The sequence below is a fragment of the Pollachius pollachius genome, assembly GCF_949987615.1.
Source record: "Pollachius pollachius genome assembly, chromosome: 9".
NCBI lineage: Eukaryota > Metazoa > Chordata > Actinopteri > Gadiformes > Gadidae > Pollachius > Pollachius pollachius.
The window spans coordinates 676996-698607 of NC_136942.1; the positions used below are offsets into that span (position 1 = coordinate 676996).

The window sequence follows — 21612 nt, forward strand, 5'->3', positions numbered from 1 at the left end:
GCCATTTAACTCAAGGCCTTTTCTACTAGGTGTTGAAGATGTGGACGTCCTAAACGCACCAGCTTTCAATGATGGGATCGCTCAGACTTCTTTGGAAGTCAATGACAACCTTGAAGTCAAACGCCATGGCTTAAGTCAGCTTAGCGACTTAGCTGATCAGCAGAGATGTTGTGGAGGTGTGCTTTGCCAGTATGAAGTGAACAGGTATGGCAGGGAAGACAGTCTGTCTGTCAACCTCCCACTGGCTGTGGTGGAACAGAGGATACACGGGGATAATCCCAGCTCTGATCTCAGCTTAACATGTCTTTACCCTGCCTGTCTCCTGAGAACACCCTCTCTCTCCCTCTCTAAATCAGTCACTATGCACACTTTCTCCTCTTTCGCTCTCTATCTTTCTCTCTCCCCCCATGTCCTTCTCTCTATCATACCTATCACACTGTTTGTGCGTCTCTCTCTCTCTCTCTCTCTCTCTCTCTCTCTCTCTCTCTCTCTCTCTCTCTCTCTCTCTCTCTCTCTCTCTCTCTCTCTCTCTCTCTCTCTCTCTCTCTCTCTCTCTCTCTCTCTCTCTCTCTCTCTCTCTCTCTCTCTCTCTCTCTCTCTCTCTCTCTCTCTCTCTCTCTCTGCGCTGCGTCTCAGATTGCCGGGGACAGCTGTCATCACAGCGCCCATATTAGGACAGAGCTGCTGCTGATGAGGATGATGAGGATGAATGCTGTGTGGCCCCTAGCTGACCTGCCTGACACGCCTCTTTACCGCCCGGACCCTCTTCTGTTAACAGAGCCTGACCCCTGACTCTATCAGAGAACATAGAGGCAGGCCAACATGGCCTCCACTTACACACACACACACACACACACACACACACACACAAACACGCTCATTATTATTCCCTGCTGAGGTGACTGCCTTTTCCTTACACTGGCACTGTGTTTTGGCGGCAACCAAGACTGTGTTGGCATGACAACAGTCCCTGTTAACAGGGCCGGCCTCTTAGTGGCCAAGAGGCCGGACAGAATTCAAACACACTTCTTCTGTCCTCCAGAGGGGCTCACAATGTGTTGACTGTGCTCACGTATTCTCCTTAAACCAACATGCTGAGTCAAATGGACATGGAGGTGGTGCATATTTATTTGTCTGTTCTGTGATTTTTGTTTCAGCTCCATGTTGGTTTAGTCCAAACTAACCTATATATTGATTTAGTTTGAACTAACCTCCATGTTGGTTTAGTCCTAACTAACTTCCATGTTGGTTTAGTCCTTACTAAGCTACATGTTGGTTAATTCATAACTAGCCTCCATGTTGATTTAGTCCTAACTAACTTCCATGTTGGTTTAGTCCTAACTAACTTCCATGTTGGTTTAGTCCAAACTAACCTCCATGTTGATGTCCTAACTAGCCTCCATGTTGATTTAGGCCTAACTAACCTCCATGTTGATGTCCTAACTAGCCTCCATGTTGATTTAGGCCTAACTAACCTCCATGTTGATGTCCTAACTAGCCTCCATGTTGATTTAGTCCTAACTAACCTCCACGTTGATGTCCTAACGAGCCCTCCATGTTGATTTAGGCCTAACTAACCTCCATGTTGATGTCCTAACGAGCCCTCCATGTTGATTTAGGCCTAACTAACCTCCATGTTGATGTCCTAACGAGCCTCCATGTTGATTTAGGCCTAACTAACCTCCATGTTGATGTCCTAACGAGCCTCCATGTTGATTTAGGCCTAACTAGCCTCCAGGTTGGTTTTGTCAGCCCTAACATGCATGGTAGGATTTTCTTGTCTAAATGGCTTGGCTAAATCTAACCTGTGGCCACTCAAACTGCTTTTTATTTTTTACACTTGGTGCTTAGCAATCACCCATTCATAGACACATTCATACACCAACGACCGTGTCCCCCACGCAGGGGAACGGCCAGCTGGACAGGAGCAGCAAGGGTTGGGTCATGCTCAGGGACCCTTCAAAAGTTACCTTCTGGTTGTTGAACTACTGTTGCCCCAGTAATAAGTATTACAATTATACCACTTGGGGATGGAGTGGAAACACAATATCATTAAACACGCATTTTGACTGTGATAACAAATTAAGCCAATCAGACAAATGCTGATTCACTTGTCTGTCTTCTGGAGGCTGACTGCAAGTAGAATCGTCCGGTTTCTACGTTGGAGCTTTGAGCGTTAGGTCATCCAATTACTTGGCAGCATCTCAAAAACAGTTAAACTCTCGCTCATTTAAAAATTTGTACACTGTATATCAAAAGTGTTGCTAGGTTACTGTGCTCAGATAATGCCGCCTCACTGGGAACGCTTTCTCCAGTAGAGATGATTGCGAATCCATCAAAATCTTTTTCCACTTGGACCCAAATTGAGGGAATTGTCTGCATCCCTGATCCAAACACAGCAAGCAGCAGTAGGCTGCACAGGCATAAGCATAAAATAAATGATATTATATTAAATTAAACTGCATAACATTGTGTGGTGTTGCATTGCATTCCCTTATATAACTTATTGTTTACTGCATGTGCCAATCGACACCTCTGTAGGACATTAAGCACACCTGCTCTGGCCCGACAGCATCTCTGGGGATTCATACTCACCTCTGCAGGGACCCTGTAGGAACCATGAACACACACACACCTACACACACACGCACACACACTTTGATTGCGATGGCCACGTGCGCGTCAATGTGTGTGTGAATAATGTCTGCCCCAACTTGATGTGCTTCCGGCGCCCGTCTCACACACAGGAATCTGGGTCGCATGAAAACGTATAGAACGAAATATGAAGACCTGCTCGGGACTTTCAACTGGCTCCTGGCCCGAGGGTGAGGTAGGCTGCGTGAGACAGGTCTATGGCTGACCATGAAAGACAAAAATGCTCTGTCGGGGTCCAGATTTTCATTCGTAGATTTGATGGGAAATGTATGTGATTCATGTGTCCGAATGAGACAGATGAGGTGTCTCTAGCTTCTTAAAAATGGAATAAATCTATTTGAATCTTTTGAACTTGCTACACAGTTATTGATGTGTTTGGTCAAACTGTTATTAACTTTCTTTTCTCCTCCACATATTATATTAAACTATACGCACTCACACACACACACACACACACATACACAAGCACACGCATGCACACACACACAGAGGTATGCAAGTATCGTGTGCCATGAGTGTGTGTCGCACACTGCACTTCTCTCAACACACTGTCTTGTGTGTCATCTGCTTTGGACATGAATGAAAAATCCACACATTTGCACGTGTTTCTCAATGGGTTGATGTGATGCCGCAGTGGAGTTGCGGGTTTAACGGGCCCCCATACACGCACAAGGACAGGCACGCCGCACGCACACACAAACACACACACGCTTATGCCAGCTTATTTCTTTTCATGCTGAATACTGAACGGTTTCTGGATAATCCGCCATGCCATGCCAGGCGTTGTTAACAGTCCAGTAATGGGATTATAAAAACCCGCAAGGGATAATAAACTTAAAGGGGAGAAGAGAAAGAGAGAGGTCAACAGAGAGCAGGAATGAAAGAAAGACTGAATGACTAAATTACCAAATGAAAGGAATATATAGAAGCCTGAATAGGGAGTAAAAAAGACTGGACCTCAGATGCACAGGAATGGTGGATCCCATGAGCTTATGTGAGTGTATGTATTGGTGCAATTCTGTGTAAGTGTGTGTGTGTCGTGTGCGTTCCCATCAAAGTTTTCCTTTGGTCGAGTCAGTCACGACTCCTGGTCCAAAAATAGCACTGGAGAGGATGCAGAGCTATTTATAATCCACACACATCCTAACCTGCACGCCTCACTGCACCCCAACCTTGAATGCGCGTGTGCGAGTGCGCGCGTGTGTGTGTGTGTTTGTGTATGTGTGTGTCTGTGTTAGTGTGTGATAGATAGAGCTCCTTTTAATTCAGTTGCTGCATTGCTCTGTTTTTTTGAGCTGAGTCATTCACACATTAGTATTTTCCTTCTTTTCTCTTCCCCTCCACTTTTCAATCTCTCTCTCTCTCTCTCTGTCTCTGTCTCTCTCTCTCTGTCTCTCTCTCTCTGTCTCTCTCTCTCTGTCTCTCTCTCACTCTCTCTCTCTCTCTCTTTCTCGCATCTGTTTCTTACTACTCTTCGGCACTCATACTTTAAGAACTCAAACATGGTCCAACAGTTAATCGTCTGAATGAATGAAAACACTTACAAACTATATGAATGAATGAATTTATCAACGAACGAAGAGCGGAATGAATGCATAACTAAAAGCAAATAACAGATATATGCAATGTATGGGAATGTATTCTCAAGTGTGACACAGAACTTTGTTTTTTTAAGACCAACTGTGATTTTTAAGGATCCTGTACCTTTTAGACCAAGTCTAATGCTACAGTATATACTCAGCACAGGATGGGGTCACCCAAATTGGAGAAAAACAATGCCATTAGGGAATAAGTGACATTACAATAGAAAGCCGGGTAGGGAAGTAGCAGAGAGAGAGAGAGAGAGAGAGAGAGAGAGAGAGAGAGAGAGAGAGAGAGAGAGAGAGAGAGCGAGAGAGCTTTTGACCAATAACCAGAAAGGATCCGTTATTAGATTTGGAGACCTGGGCTCTTTATTAAAGTCCAGTTCAATTCTTGTCAGATAAAAAGAGGGGAGCTAGATCTTCATAAAACAAGTCCAGAAATACACATAAGCACACACACACACACACACACACACACACACACACACACACACACACACACACACACACACACACACACACACAAATACACATGAATAACATATGCCACACACCCACACACACCTGGGGGGACAGAGAGGTAAACGGACGAAGGAGAACTCACACCTTCTCCCGATGTCTGTCAGAACGTCTGTTTCGTTGTGTGTGAACATTGGCTGCATGTCCATGAACGCGTGTGTGCGTGTAAAGAATTTCTCTGCCTCTGTGTTTGTGCTCATTCTGTATCGATGAGCACCTATGCCTGTCTTCCTTTACATATCTGTCACATATTTTTACGGTTGTGTACATCGTGTGTTTGTCCACACGCTATATGGGTCCATGGATTCAGATGGTGGTTTAGAGATGGAGAGGAGAGGAAAGGAGAGGAGAGGAGAGGAGAGGAAAGGAGAGGAGAGGAGAGGAGAGGAGAGGACAGGAGAGGAGAGGAGAGGAGAGGAGAGGAGAGAAGAGGAAAGGAGGACAGGAGAGGAGAGGACAGGAGAGGACAGGAGAGGAGAGGAGAGGAAAGGAGAGGAGGACAGGAGAGGAGAGGACAGGAGAGGAGAGGAGAGGAGAGGAAAGGAGAGGAGGAGAGGAGAGGACAGGAGAGGAGAGGAGAGGAAAGGAGAGGAGGACAGGAGAGGAGAGGAGAGGAGAGGAAAGGAGAGGAGGACAGGAGAGGAGAGGAGAGGAGAGGAAAGGAGAGGAGAGGAAAGGAGAGGAGGTGAGGAGAGGTGAGGAGAGGAGAGGAGAGGTGAGGAGAGGAAAGGAGAGGAGAGGAAAGGAGAGGAGGAGAGGAGAGGTGAGGAGAGGTGAGGAGAGGAGAGTTAAGAAGCGGTTCTTATGAATTGCAGCAGGATGGTGGGGGACAGGGCAGACAGAGGGGAGGCGGGGCCAGTCACAGGGGGAGCCATGTGTGGAGGAGGTGTGGGTGGGTGGAAAACTCTGAGGCTGACTCAGAGAGATCCCTCTCACTGTCTCCCCCTCTCCTCACCCCCCCCCCCACGGTGTTCCAGGAGAACGACATCCTTTCTCCCACATTCACGCCTTTGTTTGGTCCTTCTTTGCCTCTCTCTTGTTGTCACCCATTGTCACGCCATTTGCCATCTCTCTCCCACTTACCCTCTCTCTCTCTCTCTCTCTCTCTGTAGCATTGTGAAGGCATTACATATTTGTACACTTGAATAAACAAAATCTCAATAGCATGCTATTTTTTTGTATCAACCCTGTCAAAAGCCAAAGACAGTACCTGGATCCTCCATTCCCCCCACCCGAAACTCTAGGATGAACAAACAAATCGAACATCTTTGCATGCAACGCATTATTCAAAACACGATGAAGGCTATACCTTTACACTCGACACAGACAGGACACATTTACTTGAAGAATTGATCTAACGTTCTCTGCATGTCGTCTTCTTTCAAAGCATTTGTTCCCTGCAGGTAAGTTTGCAGGGAGAAAGCGCTGGTGATTGATTAGTGGTGGGGAAGCTATCGATTGCCTGTTGATAGTTGGTAAATCAGTGATAGATTGTTTGTTTTCTGGCTGTTCATCACACAGCTAATCGCTCTGATTGCCCAGTCAGTGTGCACTGCAACACACACACACACACACACACACACACACACACACACACACGTCTCAATTCGTCACTCGTGGGCAAGCTACGTTTCAGCTATAAAAGGCATAATTCAACAGGTGGAGATCAGAAAGCAACTCCACACACTAGTTAGCTGGTGTACACTTAAAGGTCACTCGGACATGACCTTTTAGATACTTGTTTCCCACTGCAGCGTGTGAAATATGGTGCCTTAAAGCATGACACACAGAGCTTAACATTTGCGACATTTGGAGGCACTTCAGGCCCCCTCTGATTACAGTGTGTGTTTGTTGGGGGGGGTTGGGGATATCCAAACCCACTGCTATGGCTGTCAAAGCAAAGCAGACCAAAAAGGTATGATGCCTGCCGGCTCATAAGAGTGACACAGGTAATAGAGACCTGAGATGAGGTCAAAAGCAAGACAGGGGCGCATTACCTTATGGAATAATACAACCATTTTAACCAACCAGGTCGACCAAAAAGGTTGCACCACCTTATTTTCTGCTCAAATGTTTAAAGATTGAAATTTGCTGTTTCAGATGGCGAGCTCTAAGGGAGGCTGAAATCACACCTGCAGTCGACGATTAGTGAGTTTTATTTGAAAATTGCTTGGTCTAACCCTAGTCGCGTTATTCCAGAAAATACCAGGAGAGAAAAAATAACAAAAGTGTGTTCTACAATTGGCACTCAACATATTGACAACGTCAACAGAGAAACACCACAGAGAATGAAGTTCAACAATTAGCAACCTTTTCACTCGACTTGAAAATAATGACAATGATTTACACTTGTGTTAGCCTCTTAAGAACGCCAAAAAAACATGTTAAGTGGGGGTGGGGAGGGAAGGGGCTCACAAACATGGTGACTCTAGATGTGATCACACCCAGTGCTGGTGGTAGGTAGTGTAGGTAGTGTACCTTTAAGGAAAACACATTCATTTAAATGTAAACCCATCTATGTAACTGTGGCAATACAAAGTGTTCTTCCTCCGTTTAGTGTTGTATTCAGAGCTGTGCCAGAGCTCGGTTGACCTAGGAGAGGACGGGATCCTGGGAGTGAGACCAGGCCAGAGAGCGAGCAGGAGGGTGGAGGGAACAGGTGGTACGGCCGGCAGGGAGCGGGCCGCTGCGTGGGCGGGACTTTGCTCCCTGCTGCTACTCTGATTGGACCAGGAGGATGTCAGCTGCGGCGTACCAATGCCCTTCCCTTCGGCCACTCGCCTGCTCCCGTTTCATCACACACACAGGCATATGCGCACGTGCACATGCACAGACGCACGTGAGCCGTGAGTGCGTACTGAGCGGCGGCGCGGACGTGTTTGTTTTTAATAAACCTGAGTGCCCTTCGGCCCCGGACTGCAGCAACATTTTAATTTCTCCTGGGGAAGCGCAGGACGAGCTCTCTATCTGTGCCCTCCCCCCCCCCCCCCCCCCCCACACACACACACACACACACCACGGGCTACACCTTCACCCCCAGCCAGCCACCATGGGCCACCAGGCCCCCCCTCAGGTCTTCCACACTCTGCCGTGCAGGATGCAGGTGCTGCTGGATGAGCTTCACTCCCGTCAGACGTCCATAAGGGGAAAGCCTTGACCCCCCTCCAGGGACAATAAGTCAATACAGTTAGTCTGCCCGTGAGATCCAGTAACTCATTGCGGAAACCCTGACTAAGATGCAAATGTTATCGTGTAATTTGGAAATGATGTTTATTCAAACGTTAAGGCTTCGACTTCACTGACCCAGCGTCACCTGGTTTAATGCGTCTGCCTGATTTGGACATCTTTGACAAATGGTGGTTCATTGGGGTTATCAATGAGTGGACACGCTTACTATGGTCAATGTTGGTCTGCTGAAATCGCAACACATTCTGAACGTGTTGAATAACATTCCCTTTGCTCTTGTGATTGTGTTTGTATGGAGGGCTTTTGGAGGCCAGTATGGTGCATTACTGGAGGATGACCGGGTTCACCTGCTGAGTCCTAAATAGAGGCCACAGCCTTCCACCTGCTCCCATGCCACACACACACACACACACACACACACACACACACACACACACACACAGTCTACTGTGTTTCAAATGGACGGAAAATATGGGTTTCTCTGCAAGAGAAATGAATGAGACCCCAATGGAAGAGAAAAATAATAAATCAAAGCAATTGACACAAACAATGGTTAAGAGGCTAGGAGGAAGCAGTAACGGAAATTGGATAGAGAAAGAGAAGAACAAGAGAGATTGCTTTTCTATGCAGAGAGGGAGCTAAGACGGCTGGTCGGCTGAATACTGTATATCAGAGATCCTGATAGCGACTGTTTGTGGAAGTGTACCACACACAATCAGACACACACACTCGCGCACACACACACACACACACACACACACAAACAAACACAAACACACACACAGACACACACACAAACACACACGTCCTTCACTATAAAAATGTCAAATAAATTGACTTTGTTCATCAAGAAAATACACCTTAGGAAAATCCTTTAAAGGGGACATATTATACCACCAGGTTTGAGTGATTAGCCGTTACAAGCCGTTTTGAAAATGTGCCGCTTCTGACATCACAGGTTGGCGTGTTCAACTAGATGTGTGACGGATAGATGAGCACAGTTACTACAGTCCACTGGGTAGGCTGGTAGACTGATCTATCCAGCACACATCTAGGTGGACATTCCCACTTGTGAAGTCAGAAGGGGGGAGGCAGATTTTCAAAACGGCTTGTAACAGCTAATCACACCTTTGAGTATAAGTGGCAATGCTTGAATCTGGTATATATACCTTTCCATCTGTTACATATCTCTAGTAGTTACTATTTATCCCAAAAAAACAATATGATTAATTTCAGAGGGTACTAAGGGAATCGGAGTTGGACCCCCCCCACATGGGCTGTCCTAAGGCTAGTGAGCTGAGCACCTGCTGCTACAGAAAAGCCCCAAATCATTCTTACGTTTTATACTACTGTATATTACCACTTGGGAAGGCCAAACAGAGGGCAATATGATATTATTCATACAGGTGATGGTGTTTAAGACAAACAAAACAAAAAACAAAACAAACATTTTCCATTTGTTGAGAGAGACAGAGAGCTATACCTCAGAACAACATCAACAACATGTCGCCAACCGTCCTATGGATAAGGCTGGTTGTAATGTTTTATCAAACAGCAGATCTAAGGCGTGTTCTGGGGATCATGACCACAGTAATAGCCCATTTCTACAGTGGGCCAGAGACTCACTGTGGGGGGGGGGGGGGGGGGGGGTATTTGTGAGTGTGTTACTGAACTAGGTACCCTGTAATGCCTATGGCAGTGTTAATATTCTGCCCACACAGAGCAGAACCAAAGCTCATTAATCATGTTTGTGAATGTGTAATCTCAACGTTATTTGCGGTGGTTTCATTTTCATGGCTGTCTGCAAGATTTATAATGGCATTTTGAGATGCTGCATCTGGTCTGCCTGCATGTATGTGTGTGTGTCTGCTTTGTATAAGTTAACCACGGTTATGGTGGCATGTGTTAATGTGTGTCTCCATGTTGTGGAGGGGTAACCGAGCTTCTGAGTGTGTGGGTATTAATGTTGTTCGGGGAAAGCAGTGCAGGCATCACGTCATGCACACGTCCAATCGTGTGATAGCTTGTTAAAACTTGTTCTTGTTAGTGTGCGTGTTTGTTAGTGTGTGTGCATGTGGATGCACATGTGTGTGTGTGTGTGTCCCTCTGCTGAAAGGATGACCGGGTTGAGGAAGCGAGTGTCCCGATCCGTTGCCATAGTGACAGTAAGTGGCCTTTCAAGGTGGTGTCCATCGGTGAGATAAGATCAGATAGCATCAATGTGATGGAAAGGGGGAGGGGGAACAGGGGGGGGAGGGGCTGAGGCTGGTAGACACTACAGAGGGGTGAGGGGTGGGGGGGGGGGGGGGGGTGAGGAAGAACATTCACAGCGGTGGCTAAAGGTAAACTCCAGGCACTATAATACATTTTTGCAGAAAGGGCTCCTCAAACTAGCAGACCAGCAAAACGCAGAGATGTATTTTTGGCAGGCTCGCGGCCACGTCTTGTGATGCGAGCAGCAGGGACAACAGATGTTGTTATGGAGACAATACCAGTATGGATGTATGGTCGTGGGTGGGAGGCTGTCTAGTATAGACGGAGGCTATCTGGAGAAACACTGACCGCAAGACAGGTCGCAAGGACATGGGAGGGCTAGCGCAAGGAGGACCGGAGGACTTGAGGGTGGCCCGTAGGATTAGCATACTGAGTACCACAACACCAACAAGGAGAGCTGGTACTAGTCACAACACGCGTTGTACAGGAGCTTCACCACAGGGTCTCAACCCATGCTAACTTGGCGCTACATTCTATGTCTATACGTTACCGTGGTCGTTGTGTTCTTTTTCTTCACATGCTGTGTCTGCTTTTATAAATATGAAAGCATTTGAAAAAAAGGGACATTTTAAGTATGAAAACATTTGGACAATGTGACATTTTGTGAGACTTTTATCTATATATGTGTTATCTATATACAATTTTATCCGTATAATTGTTTGTGTATCCTTTTAAAGTTGTTGGGTCCTTCCATAAGATGTGTTCAAAAATGAATTGACCCCCAATTTGTGAAAAAAAAAAATCACTGGCACTTGTCAGATTTGACACTCTCTGACCTTTGCTTCAAACATAGTTTATTCTGGATAACAGGTGTCTGTTCTGATTAATTTACCTACGGAGTCTGGGTATACCTTGTTCTCTACAAATGGCTACACTATAAATGTAAGTATTTTGCGTTCTGTCTTTCTGCGGGCAAGGTTAATCAATACATACTGCCAAGAGGTAAGGTTCCCATCTGGGAATGAAATCAATAGTCTTCATTACACTGCTAAGTTTGACATGTTCTCACATCTATGATACAACACAGAATCACGATGACAAGTTTACACTGACGACAAAGCTAGAGAAGCACCTAGACTAGGGCCAAGAAACGGCCAAGCAAAGACACACTTACGTACAGACGCACACATACACAACCACACACACTCCCACACAAACACACACTTAAATAATCTCTCTTTAATTGCAATCAAACCCATACTTGCTCCCACACATGTTTATTTCAGAGCTGTAACCAGTGTTTACCCGGTCCGATCTCATCGTAAGGATTTTCCTCTGCTAGGGCTGCATTACCATGGCACAAAATCATCACCAGGGAGAGAGAAAAAGAAGAAGCATAGATGGGGAGAAGAGTGAGGGAGGACATTCCTACTACTTGAGTAGGAATGATTCTGGAAATGTACATTTACAGGGCAACACAATCGTAACTAATCAACATATAACCTTTAATTAATAAACCATATCAGGAGCACATCACCTAGATTTAGGAGCTTGAGAGAACAAAAGACAGAGAAATCCTCCTCCGGCTAACATTACTCTTATTGTCTCTGGCGTCCAGTGAAAATGAGCCCCATAACTATTAGCAACTCATCCATTTAGAGATGCAAATGAGAGGAAATGCATTATGTATCAGAAGGCCATTCATGCTGGATGGATGTGGCGTATTCCCAACATGTGCAAATCTTACCAACGCGAAGCCTTTACTTGTAACAAACAGTTCAGGTACACCCATTTATATATATATATATATATATATACATACTCATGATGCGGTTGATAGTAAGCCATCTGTCCGCTTACCCTGTATCCTAGAAACACAGCTGCATAGACTTACAATGCAACCCGGCCATCCGCCATGATGGCCAGAGTTGCATAACGGTGCCAGATGGTTTGTTTGGCTGTAGCCTGGAGCTGGCAGCCATATGAGTGTAAGCTTGTTTCCTTCATGCAGCGGGAGATCACTGTGTGTTGGGCTACAGATTGGGAATGGGTCGGCTGCCACGAGCCAACAGAAGCACAACTCGAAGGTCGCAGTGGACCCTGCGCAAGGACAAACTTCCTATTGTTACCATCTTCACATGAGCAGCAACATATTGTACGCCAAGGACATCTCCAGACTCAGGGTTGCTTCATTTACTCGATCACCAGAGGGAGACGCGTCCATTAAATCAATGATTTCCCCCCAGTGCGATTAACCACAATGCTTAACGCCAATGGAGAGTATGAGGGAGGCCCTGTCAATTTGACCAGAAGAGTCTGGCAGAGACATGCCGTGGTTGGGCTCCATGCCATTCCTAGGTTTGCACAATTCGAACCAATTATCTATCTTCCTAATGGGTCGGAAAAAATAAGAATTTAGCTTTTTCTCAGATGCTGCTAAAAACACGAAACATCATGTGCGGCAGTTTCACTTGTAAACACGTTGAAGTCCCAATCAAACATTATGTAGGAGTGGTTGAATTTACTATCTCATGATTTGATTTCGGTTCTGATTCTTTGGGTCACGACATGGTTCCAAATTGATTCTTGATTCGAAAAGATTCCCAATTCAATATCAATGTTGGATTCAGTACATTTCAGAGTGGCAAATGATGGCATGAAAGCAGAGTAAAGTGTGTGTATTAACTGATTGAAATGATAATAACTAAGAAAAAAAAAGGATCAATAATTAAGATGAAAAATTACATAAATAAGCGATTTTTTGAATTCCGAATCAGTAGGTAACAATAACGATTCTTACGTGAATCGATTATTTTCCAGTCAGTGTTGTCTTTTTATTTTTGCGTTTGTGTGTGCGTGACCGAGGGCTAGGAATTGTATGCGCAAATATTCTAACTGTGCAATTTTAATTTCAACCTTATGAAAATATGTAGAAAAAACGTTGATGTGGGGGTTTGCCCTAGCACCCCGCTCCGCTCACAAGGTGCCAGGGAGTGAAAATGAGTCTGAAGCGTGAGGATCTGTGTATGGTGGCAGCAGTATACAGGGTCAGGGTGTTGCCGTGCATCTGTGGATAGGTGATAACGACAGGAGAGATAAGCTGCTGTACGCTGGAGATGGAAGATCTGTCAGTGTCAGCACTATGTGCCTGAATACAACAACTGAACACAATGGGGCCTGCCTTGATTTGCATGGCTACACCAATGTAGACACCGATGTAGTACACATGTGTGCACTCTTTTAGATTGACAGTCTTGTTGTGATTTCAATCCAGTGTTTTATAGGACAAGTTGCGGCTCAAAACACAGCTAAGACATTCCAACAGGTAATTGATCTTAACTGCTAGAGGCGAGGGGTTTGGTCATGTGAGGGATTGACACACAGAACTTTGAGGCAGCCGAGGGTAGGGCTAGAGACAAGTGATGATAGAGTGGTGAGGGTAGGGACAGGTGATGAGTAGAGACAGGTGAGGAGGTGAGACAGGTGAGGGCTAGAGACAGGTAGAGACAGCAGAGTGGTATCACTCACCACACACGTTTCAAAGGAGATCCAACACAGGGTCTCAACACCAATGTTAACCAACCACTAAACTCTAACTCTTTATATCACCTTCGTTATATGAGTTGGAGGGTTGAGGTAGGTGAGGAGGTGAGACAGGTGCTGTTGGTTCAGACAGGTGAGGGTAGAGACAGGTGAGGAGTAGGCACAGGTGAAGGGTAAAGACAGGTGAGGGTAGAGACAGGTGAGGAGGTGAGACAGGTGAGGAGTAGGGACAGGTGAGGGGTAAAGACAGGTGAGGGGTAGGGACAGGTGAGGGGAAGAGACAGGTGAGGGGTAAAGACAGGTGAGGGGTAGAGACAGGTGAGGAGTAGGGACAGGTGAGGGTAGAGACAGGTGAGGAGTAGGGACAGGTGAGGGGAAGAGACAGGTGAGGGGTAAAGACAGCCGAGGGGAAGAGACAGGTGAGGAGGTGAGACAGGTGAGGGGTAGAGACAGGTGAGGGGTACAGACAGGTGAGGGTAGAGACAGGTGAGGAGTAGGGACAGGTGAGGGGAAGAGACAGGTGAGGGGTAAAGACAGCCGAGGGGAAGAGACAGGTGAGGAGGTGAGACAGGTGAGGGTAGAGACAGGTGAGGGGTACAGACAGGTGAGGGTAGAGACAGGTGAGGAGTAGGGACAGGTGAGGGGAAGAGACAGGTGAGGGGTAAAGACAGGTGAGGCGGTGAGACAGGTGAGGGTAGAGACAGGTGAGGGGTAGAGACAGGTAGAGCCAGGTGAGGGGTAGAGACAGGTGAGGGTAGAGCCAGGTGAGGGGTAGAGACAGGTAGAGATGGGTGAGGGTAGAGACAGGTGAGGGTAGAGCCAGGTGAGGGGTAGAGACAGGTGAGGGTAGAGCCAGGTGAGGGGTAGAGACAGGTAGACAGGTGAGGGCTAGAGACAGGTGAGGGGTAGAGACAGGTAGAGATGGGTGAGGGTAGAGACAGGTGAGGGGTATAGAGGTGAGGAGTTGAGACAGGTGAGGGCTAGAGACAGGTGAGGGCTAGAGACAGGTGAGGGGTAGAGACAGGTAGAGCCAGGTGAGGGGTAGAGACAGGTAGATAGGTGAGGGCTAGAGACAGGTGAGGGGTAGAGACAGGTAGAGATGGGTGAGGGTAGAGACAGGTGAGGGGTATAGAGGTAAGGAGTTGAGACAGGTGAGGGCTAGAGACAGGTGAGGGCTAGAGACAGGTGAGGGGTAGAGACAGGTAGAGACAGGTGAGGGTAGAGACAGGTGAGGGGTAGAGACAGGTAAGGGTAGAGACAGGTGAGGGGTGAGACAGGTGAGGGCTAGAGACAGGTGAGGGGTAGATACAGGTGAGGGGTAGAGACAGGTAGAGACAGGTGCTGTGGGTTCAGACAGGTGGGGTGCATGAGGGTGAAGGGTTAGTGGAATGTGATGGAGTTTACCTTCCACGTCATTACTGTCAAAGTCTGGAGTGAAGCATGGATGGAAACAAGAGCACATACATATATACACACATGAAAGCAAAGCTCTGTCAAACTCTGTGCTCTGGAACGCAGCGGAAATTAAAACAGAAAACATGACGAAAAACACAACAACCAAAGAAATGAACTGCAGCATTGCAAATCATATTCAAAACTCAATACAATGACACCGAAGTAACTTTCAGCAGCAGAATAAGCAGCAATAATATGACACACAGTCTGATAATGGGAAGAATCACAGTGCATCGTACCAGATATAATCATGGAACACGCGGCGGGATGTAACATTAAATAACGGGGGGAAGATATAGTGACATAGTGACTCAATGAACGGGAGGGTTGTGAGACTGGGGCTCCAATCAGAGCAGGTGAAAACACACACAGCTGAAGGAACAGACGAGTTCCCAGGCACACGGGGAGAACCTACCTTTGACTCTCTCGCCACGATTCAGCTGGATCTCCCCCTCCCCCTGCGGCGAGTACGGCTTGACCACGATGAAGGTGCGTCCCGGGACGGCGCTGTAGAGTTTCCTCTTGGGCCCCCGGGGGCCACTGAGAGCCGGCGGAGGCGTGTGGTGGGGGGGGCTGGCCTCCCGCTGGGCCGTCCCAGGGCTGTAAACAAACACATAGGTTACCGTGGTAATGCCGGGGAGCTGGTAGCCGAAGCCAGTGGTCACCGACATGGTGGTGAAGAGGAGGAGGAGGAGGAGGGGAAGGCTGGTAGTGGCACCCCCCCCTCTCTCTCTCTCTCCCCCACTCTGGGTCCAAGGTGGAGGCAGAAGCCAGTCCACGAGCTCAGCGGTTAGGGTTCCATCGGAAAGAGGAGCGGACGAGAGAGAGAGAGGACACTCTGATCAATGGCTCTCTGCACACACAACACAACACACCTCCCCTTCTCCCTCTCACGCCGTCCCCCCCTCCCTCCCGGCCCCTCGTCTCCCCCCCCCTTCTTCTTCTCTCTCCTCCCCCCCCCCCCCCCCCCCCCCCCCCTCCTCCTCTGAGTCCAAAGCGAAGAGGAAGCGAGTCAGAAGGCGCTGCTGGTAGGGTGCTGGGTGGTGTGTGTCTGAGACAGGTCAGTCCGCCAGCCCTCCTGAGTCAAACATCCCCACGAGTTGGGGCTCCAGTGGAAGCCCCCCAGGCTCGGAGCGCCCAGGGCGGGCTGCAGACACTAACAGGGGGTCCCGGGTCCTCCCACGGTGTGTGTTCGAGGCAGAGGGGGGGGTTGGAGGAAGAGGGGGCAGAGACGACCGCTCTGCCGCCCGATCTCCAGACTCCTTTCTCTCCCGGGAATCCTTCTGCGTTGCCCTCCCCTCTCCACTGAACGTGCACACACACACACACACACACGTGCACGCTTGCACACACACACACACACACGCAGACACACTGGACGGTGCCTCTGCTGTCACGCCGCCTCCTCTTGGTCCCCGGTCGCCGGCTCTCTGCTCCGCAGCGTGTCTCCCTCTGGCGTGCCTCCAGCAGCCCTCTATGTGCATCCTAGCCGCGCATCCTCCTGGCTCACGCAGTCCCCTCCGCCGCGGCTAGCGCTGCTGCTGCTGCTGCTGCACACCTCCGCTAGCCCGACATACGCCACAGCCAGCATGTCACTGTACCAAACACCGCTCGTGCGCACCAACACACACACGCACCGCACACACTCACAGGAGAGCGTGCACGGCCCACAGCGCAATTGATCTCCTGCCTGCTTGCCTTGGAGCAGGCATGCGCCATGGCTCCCCAAGGCAGGCTCTGTGAGCATGTGCGTGTGTGTGTGGTTCTGTGTGTGTGTGTGTGTGTGTGTGTGTGTGTGTGTGTGTGTGTGTGTGTGTAGCAGGGCGGTAGTGGGGGAAAGCTCCAGCCTATTCGATTTAATTGTCGCTCCACCCCTCTCTCCTTCCTCCATCCCCTCGCCTAGATTCACCTTCTACCGCCCTTCTCTCTCCCTGTCTCTCTCTGGCTTTCTCACTCTCTCCCATACTCTCTCTCTCTCGTTCTGCCTCTCTCTCTTCCCTCTCCCTCTCTCTCTCTCCCTTTCCCTCTCTCTCTCTTCCCTCTCTCTCTCTCTCCCTTCCCTCTCTCTGTCCCTCTCCCTCTCTCTTCCCTCTCTCTCTCTCTCTCTCTCTCTCACCCCTCCTCTTTCCATCCCTCTCTGGGTGGTGGATTCTAATAGGACAGAGTTGGGGCTCCTCCTCGCCTTCCATCCATTCATCACATTTGCTGCTGTTGCGTATGCTCAAATGTACACACAAACACACACACGCACGCGCTAACTGCACACACACATACACACTCACACACACGCCCTCACCAGCCTACGTATGTCTGTGTGAGCAACAACATTAATAACTTACTGCAAGTGATCTTCACACAGCTTGGCTTTTGGTTCACGGATGAAGACACAGTAACACTGCCCGGTGCAACATTCATTTTGCATGAGTCAGAGTGTGTAGAACCCTCCCCTCTGTCTCCGCCTTTCATCCTCCTCCATTCATACCCCCCAACTCATCGTTTCTCCTCTCTCTTTCCCTCTTCCTCGAATCGTCCCTGTTGCTTCCTTTCCATTCTCTGCCAGATTATTTTCTTTCCGAGACAAAACTCTGCTGAATTGCTTCTCTTCTCTTCTCTTGTATCTCGCCACCCGCTTTATCCATCTCTCCCTGCTCGCGAAACAATGGCTCGCTGCCGCTTTCCAATCACTGCAGGGGTTGAGTGGCTGGCAGGGCTGCTGCATGTTAATGTTTGAGACCACGGCCACACAGACACAAGGATAAACACATGCACTTTGCCAGGGAAGTAACATGGAAGGTTACACTAATATAATGCTACCCATTAAAGAATTCATTAATCACGTCATGATAGTACCGTATCCGCTTCAGCCAGATTAATGTGTCTTGTGCGTTCATGTGGTGTAACTGTTGCTAATGATAATAGTAGATACGTGTACGAGAAATATAATCTAATTTGTAGAAAAAATAATACAATACAGTGTGTTGCATATTGATGTAAGCAATGATGTAATGCCTCTTCAAAGAGGGTTACCGGCGCAATCTGCAGAGCCAATCTGCAGAGCCAATCTGCAGAGCCTTGACCTGATTGGCCTAAGCTCACGGTGAAGCCGGGGCATCAGTTTCATATTAGTGTATTTAAGATGGCGTCCATTTTTAGGGAAAGATCCAAGCCCATTCCTGGTGCAAGTCCTCATGGCAACGGCAAACATTTCCTAGTGGGCAACTGTGGTATGATTAGAATAGGGGTGTAACGGTTTCTGTCCGAAAGAACGCCCTGAAGCGGAGTGAAATGTACTGATTTAAATTTAGTACGGCCATTTAACTATTATAAACTAGGATACCTAATATAGATTGGTCCTTCCATTTACTTTCTTATAGTCATTTTATATAATTAACATACACAGCCAGGGACAATGAGGACTATCGATGATGTTAGTGATCGCAACGCAGAGTAATTGCTCTTAGGTAGAGAGAACAGAAAGGGAGAGTCGTTAAACCCCAGCGTGGATTACAAACAATGCGATGGAAAACAAGTGGTGCATTTCTCAGTGACCTTTGGAAACATTGCTCAGCGCACATTGCTTATTCTCCCGGGAGGCCATCAACCATGTTGGGTCATTCACGGTGTCACCATCCAAAGGTAACTCTTTGCCCTTTGTGGGTTTTATTTGAAAACGGCAAGGCTGATTTTATCAGAGTCCGCTTTTGTTCATACGTGTCCACTTGCACTAATAAGACTTGAGATTTGACTTGGACTTGCACCTTAAAGACTTCAAACCAGCTCTGGTAGCTGGTGTTAAGCCGTGTTGAAACTTATTTTGGGAATACGTGCATATATACCAACACAGATTCGGAAATTGTACAACAATGTATATTGGACCAACTAAATTTTATCAGGAATTTACAAATGTAATCGAACACACACAGTCGAATACACAATTACAACACTATGAGAAAAAACAGCAATTTTATTATAATTGCCACATTTGGTCCAAATCACTTGGCTACACAAGCCAAATATTCTTAGTATTACCAGGCAGGCTGGTTCCATTTTAAGAAATGCATGTTTTTATTTCCATGCAGATGTCCAATGTTAAATACTGTTGGCCTCTAGTAAAGATGACTAAGAGTTCAACTTCTTTTTCGACATTTCCAATCAACTATGTATGCAGGCCCATAACATCAGCACTGAAGTACCATGTTTTGCATTTAATTATTTTGTGATTGGAGTGATATTTGTGTTGGCGCCATCACTGTATAATGATGTGATGAAACAAGTGCTCTATATCAACCTTACCTATGTCTATATCCAACGTACATATGTACATTGTGAAGGGGAGTCTGGTTATTTATATCCAAAATGTTTACGTGTCCCTTTTCCTTTGCAAGGAGAACAATCCTTTCAGACTCCCTGTTTCACTAGCTGACCAAGCGTTTGGATAACAATATGTTCCAATAGATGCGCTTGTCAAGAACGCTGACCAAACAAAGTCATATTTTTGCCCGCTTTGCATGAAAAAGATTCAAGATAAAGAGAAATAGCAGGAGAGAGAGGAGAGAGAAGAGAGAGAGAGGTATGCTTTCCAGCCAGAGTGTTCCTCTGATTATGGGATTATGATGCCTGGCGATCGACGCTATTCTTCTGTGTCCCTGAATCCACTACAGAGAGGCCAAGACAACACAGTCACAGCCTCTCTCTCTCTCTCTCCTCCTCCTCCTCCTTCCCCCCCCCCCCCCCCCTCTCTCTCTCTCTCTCTCTCTCTCTCTCTCTCTCTCTCTCTCTCTCTAACACTAATTTAATTTTCTCATCCTACAACAGCCTTCATTTCGACCTTAGCTTTTTGGCATCTTTTTTGCAGCATATTTTTGCAACTAATTTGCACCCTATTTGTGCCGAAAGTATTTGAGGTGAATTGTAGAATCGACACATGCAGGAGCGGATTTGTGGCGTTGTGGTCAATGAGTTGCTCAGCACGCCTTGCACGATCACAAACATTATTTGTTGAGTGCATAGTGCAAATGTTAAGTTGTTGAGGTATATATTCTAAAATAAATGTTATTGATATGCTATGATTTATAAGTATGATTTACTTATCCATTCACAACTAATCATCTACATTTTTACAAATCTTAAGTACAAGCACCTCCCCAAAATGACTACATTTATACTACACTTATTCATCTTTTACTCCATCTGTTCTTTTTGATCAATTTGAAAATGTAGGTCATGTGTGATGCATGTGTGACCTAAATGTGGTGTGGAACTAAGCACACTATTCATTAATTACTTTTTGATATCTATCGGACCCCCTGTGGTGACTAAAGATCCCACTCATTGCAGAAAGAGTTTGGTTGCTTACTGGCCAAATTCAAACCCTGGCTCTTGTGCCTACATGGGTCCCTAATCATCCTCTGGTCCCTGATTTGATAAGTTCATTCCTCACCTCTCGACTGGGATAGCCAGTGTGTGCTGAGCATTGTGGCACCACCAAATCTTAGCGTGAACAAGTCCCTGTTTAGGGCCGCATATATTATTTTCATAGTCGGTTCATCTAACGATTGTTTTCCCCAATTAATCGATAAATCTTTTTTTTTCACTCTTACTCAGTGAGAGTAGACAGCAAAAGTTAGATAAAAAGGAAAGTGTCAGAGAGGTCACAAAGTTTAGCATGTTTCAGTTAGGTGTCATTACACATAGAACTGTTGGGAGAGGAGGTCACCTGTAGCTCTTTCAGTGCCTGCCTCTTTGTCTTACACTATCTAGGAATGTGCTCTCTCTTGCCTTGATCTGAAAGTGCTTGAATACCTAACCAAATGATCAGGACTAAAGCCCCAGGATGGTGCTGCTTCCACTCCTGCCAAGCTGCATCACATGGTATTTTATTATCGGGGACCTGCGCCCCTTAATAAGAACCTCAGGAGGAATTCCTCTAGCTTTCTCGCACATTACTGTGTTTTTGATGGGCCATAGAAATTAAATAAGATGCTTGGGAAACATTGAAAAAAATACAAAAATACTTGTACAAAAAATAATATGAAAGTAGGAGAAATACAGACAGACAGACAGACAGACAGACAGATAGACAGAGAGACAGACAGAGGGAGAGAGAGAGAGAGGGACAGAGAGAGAGAGAGAGAGAGAGAGAGAGAGAGAGAGAGAGAGAGAGAGAGAGAGAGAGACAGAGAGACAGAGAGAGAGTTATGCACAATGTCATATCAGGACACGGGCTTGGTCTCCTTCAGGTGAGATGTCCAGCCGTGTCCACAGACACCATCTGTCCGTTTGCCTCTATTTATACCCAGCGCAGCGCTGGGTCCCGAGGCTATGCACGTCACACAGAGGGACCAGAAGACCACCGCGACCTGGTGAGGTCATTCCTGCCTGCCAACCATCAGACTCGCTGGTGGACTTTAACTTCCTCTGATAAGTCCTTCTGAACAAAGTGAGCCCAATAGTCCAC

The 21612-nt window shown here is 47.1% G+C and overlaps 1 protein-coding gene across 1 annotated transcript in view; it reads right to left on the reverse strand.

Annotated features, from left to right (window-relative positions):
* Window positions 1–21612, reverse strand: part of shank3a (SH3 and multiple ankyrin repeat domains 3a) — a gene marked incomplete at its 3' end in the record, with an annotated part of 146709 nt that overhangs the window by 44554 nt on the left and 80543 nt on the right. Inside the window, exons 12-13 of the mRNA XM_079743386.1 lie at window positions 15571–15755; window positions 15105–15128 (exon numbers count right to left, since the gene is read on the reverse strand). Coding sequence (XP_079599512.1) covers window positions 15105–15128; window positions 15571–15755 — 209 coding nt within the window. The remainder of the gene's footprint in view (window positions 1–15104; window positions 15129–15570; window positions 15756–21612) is intronic.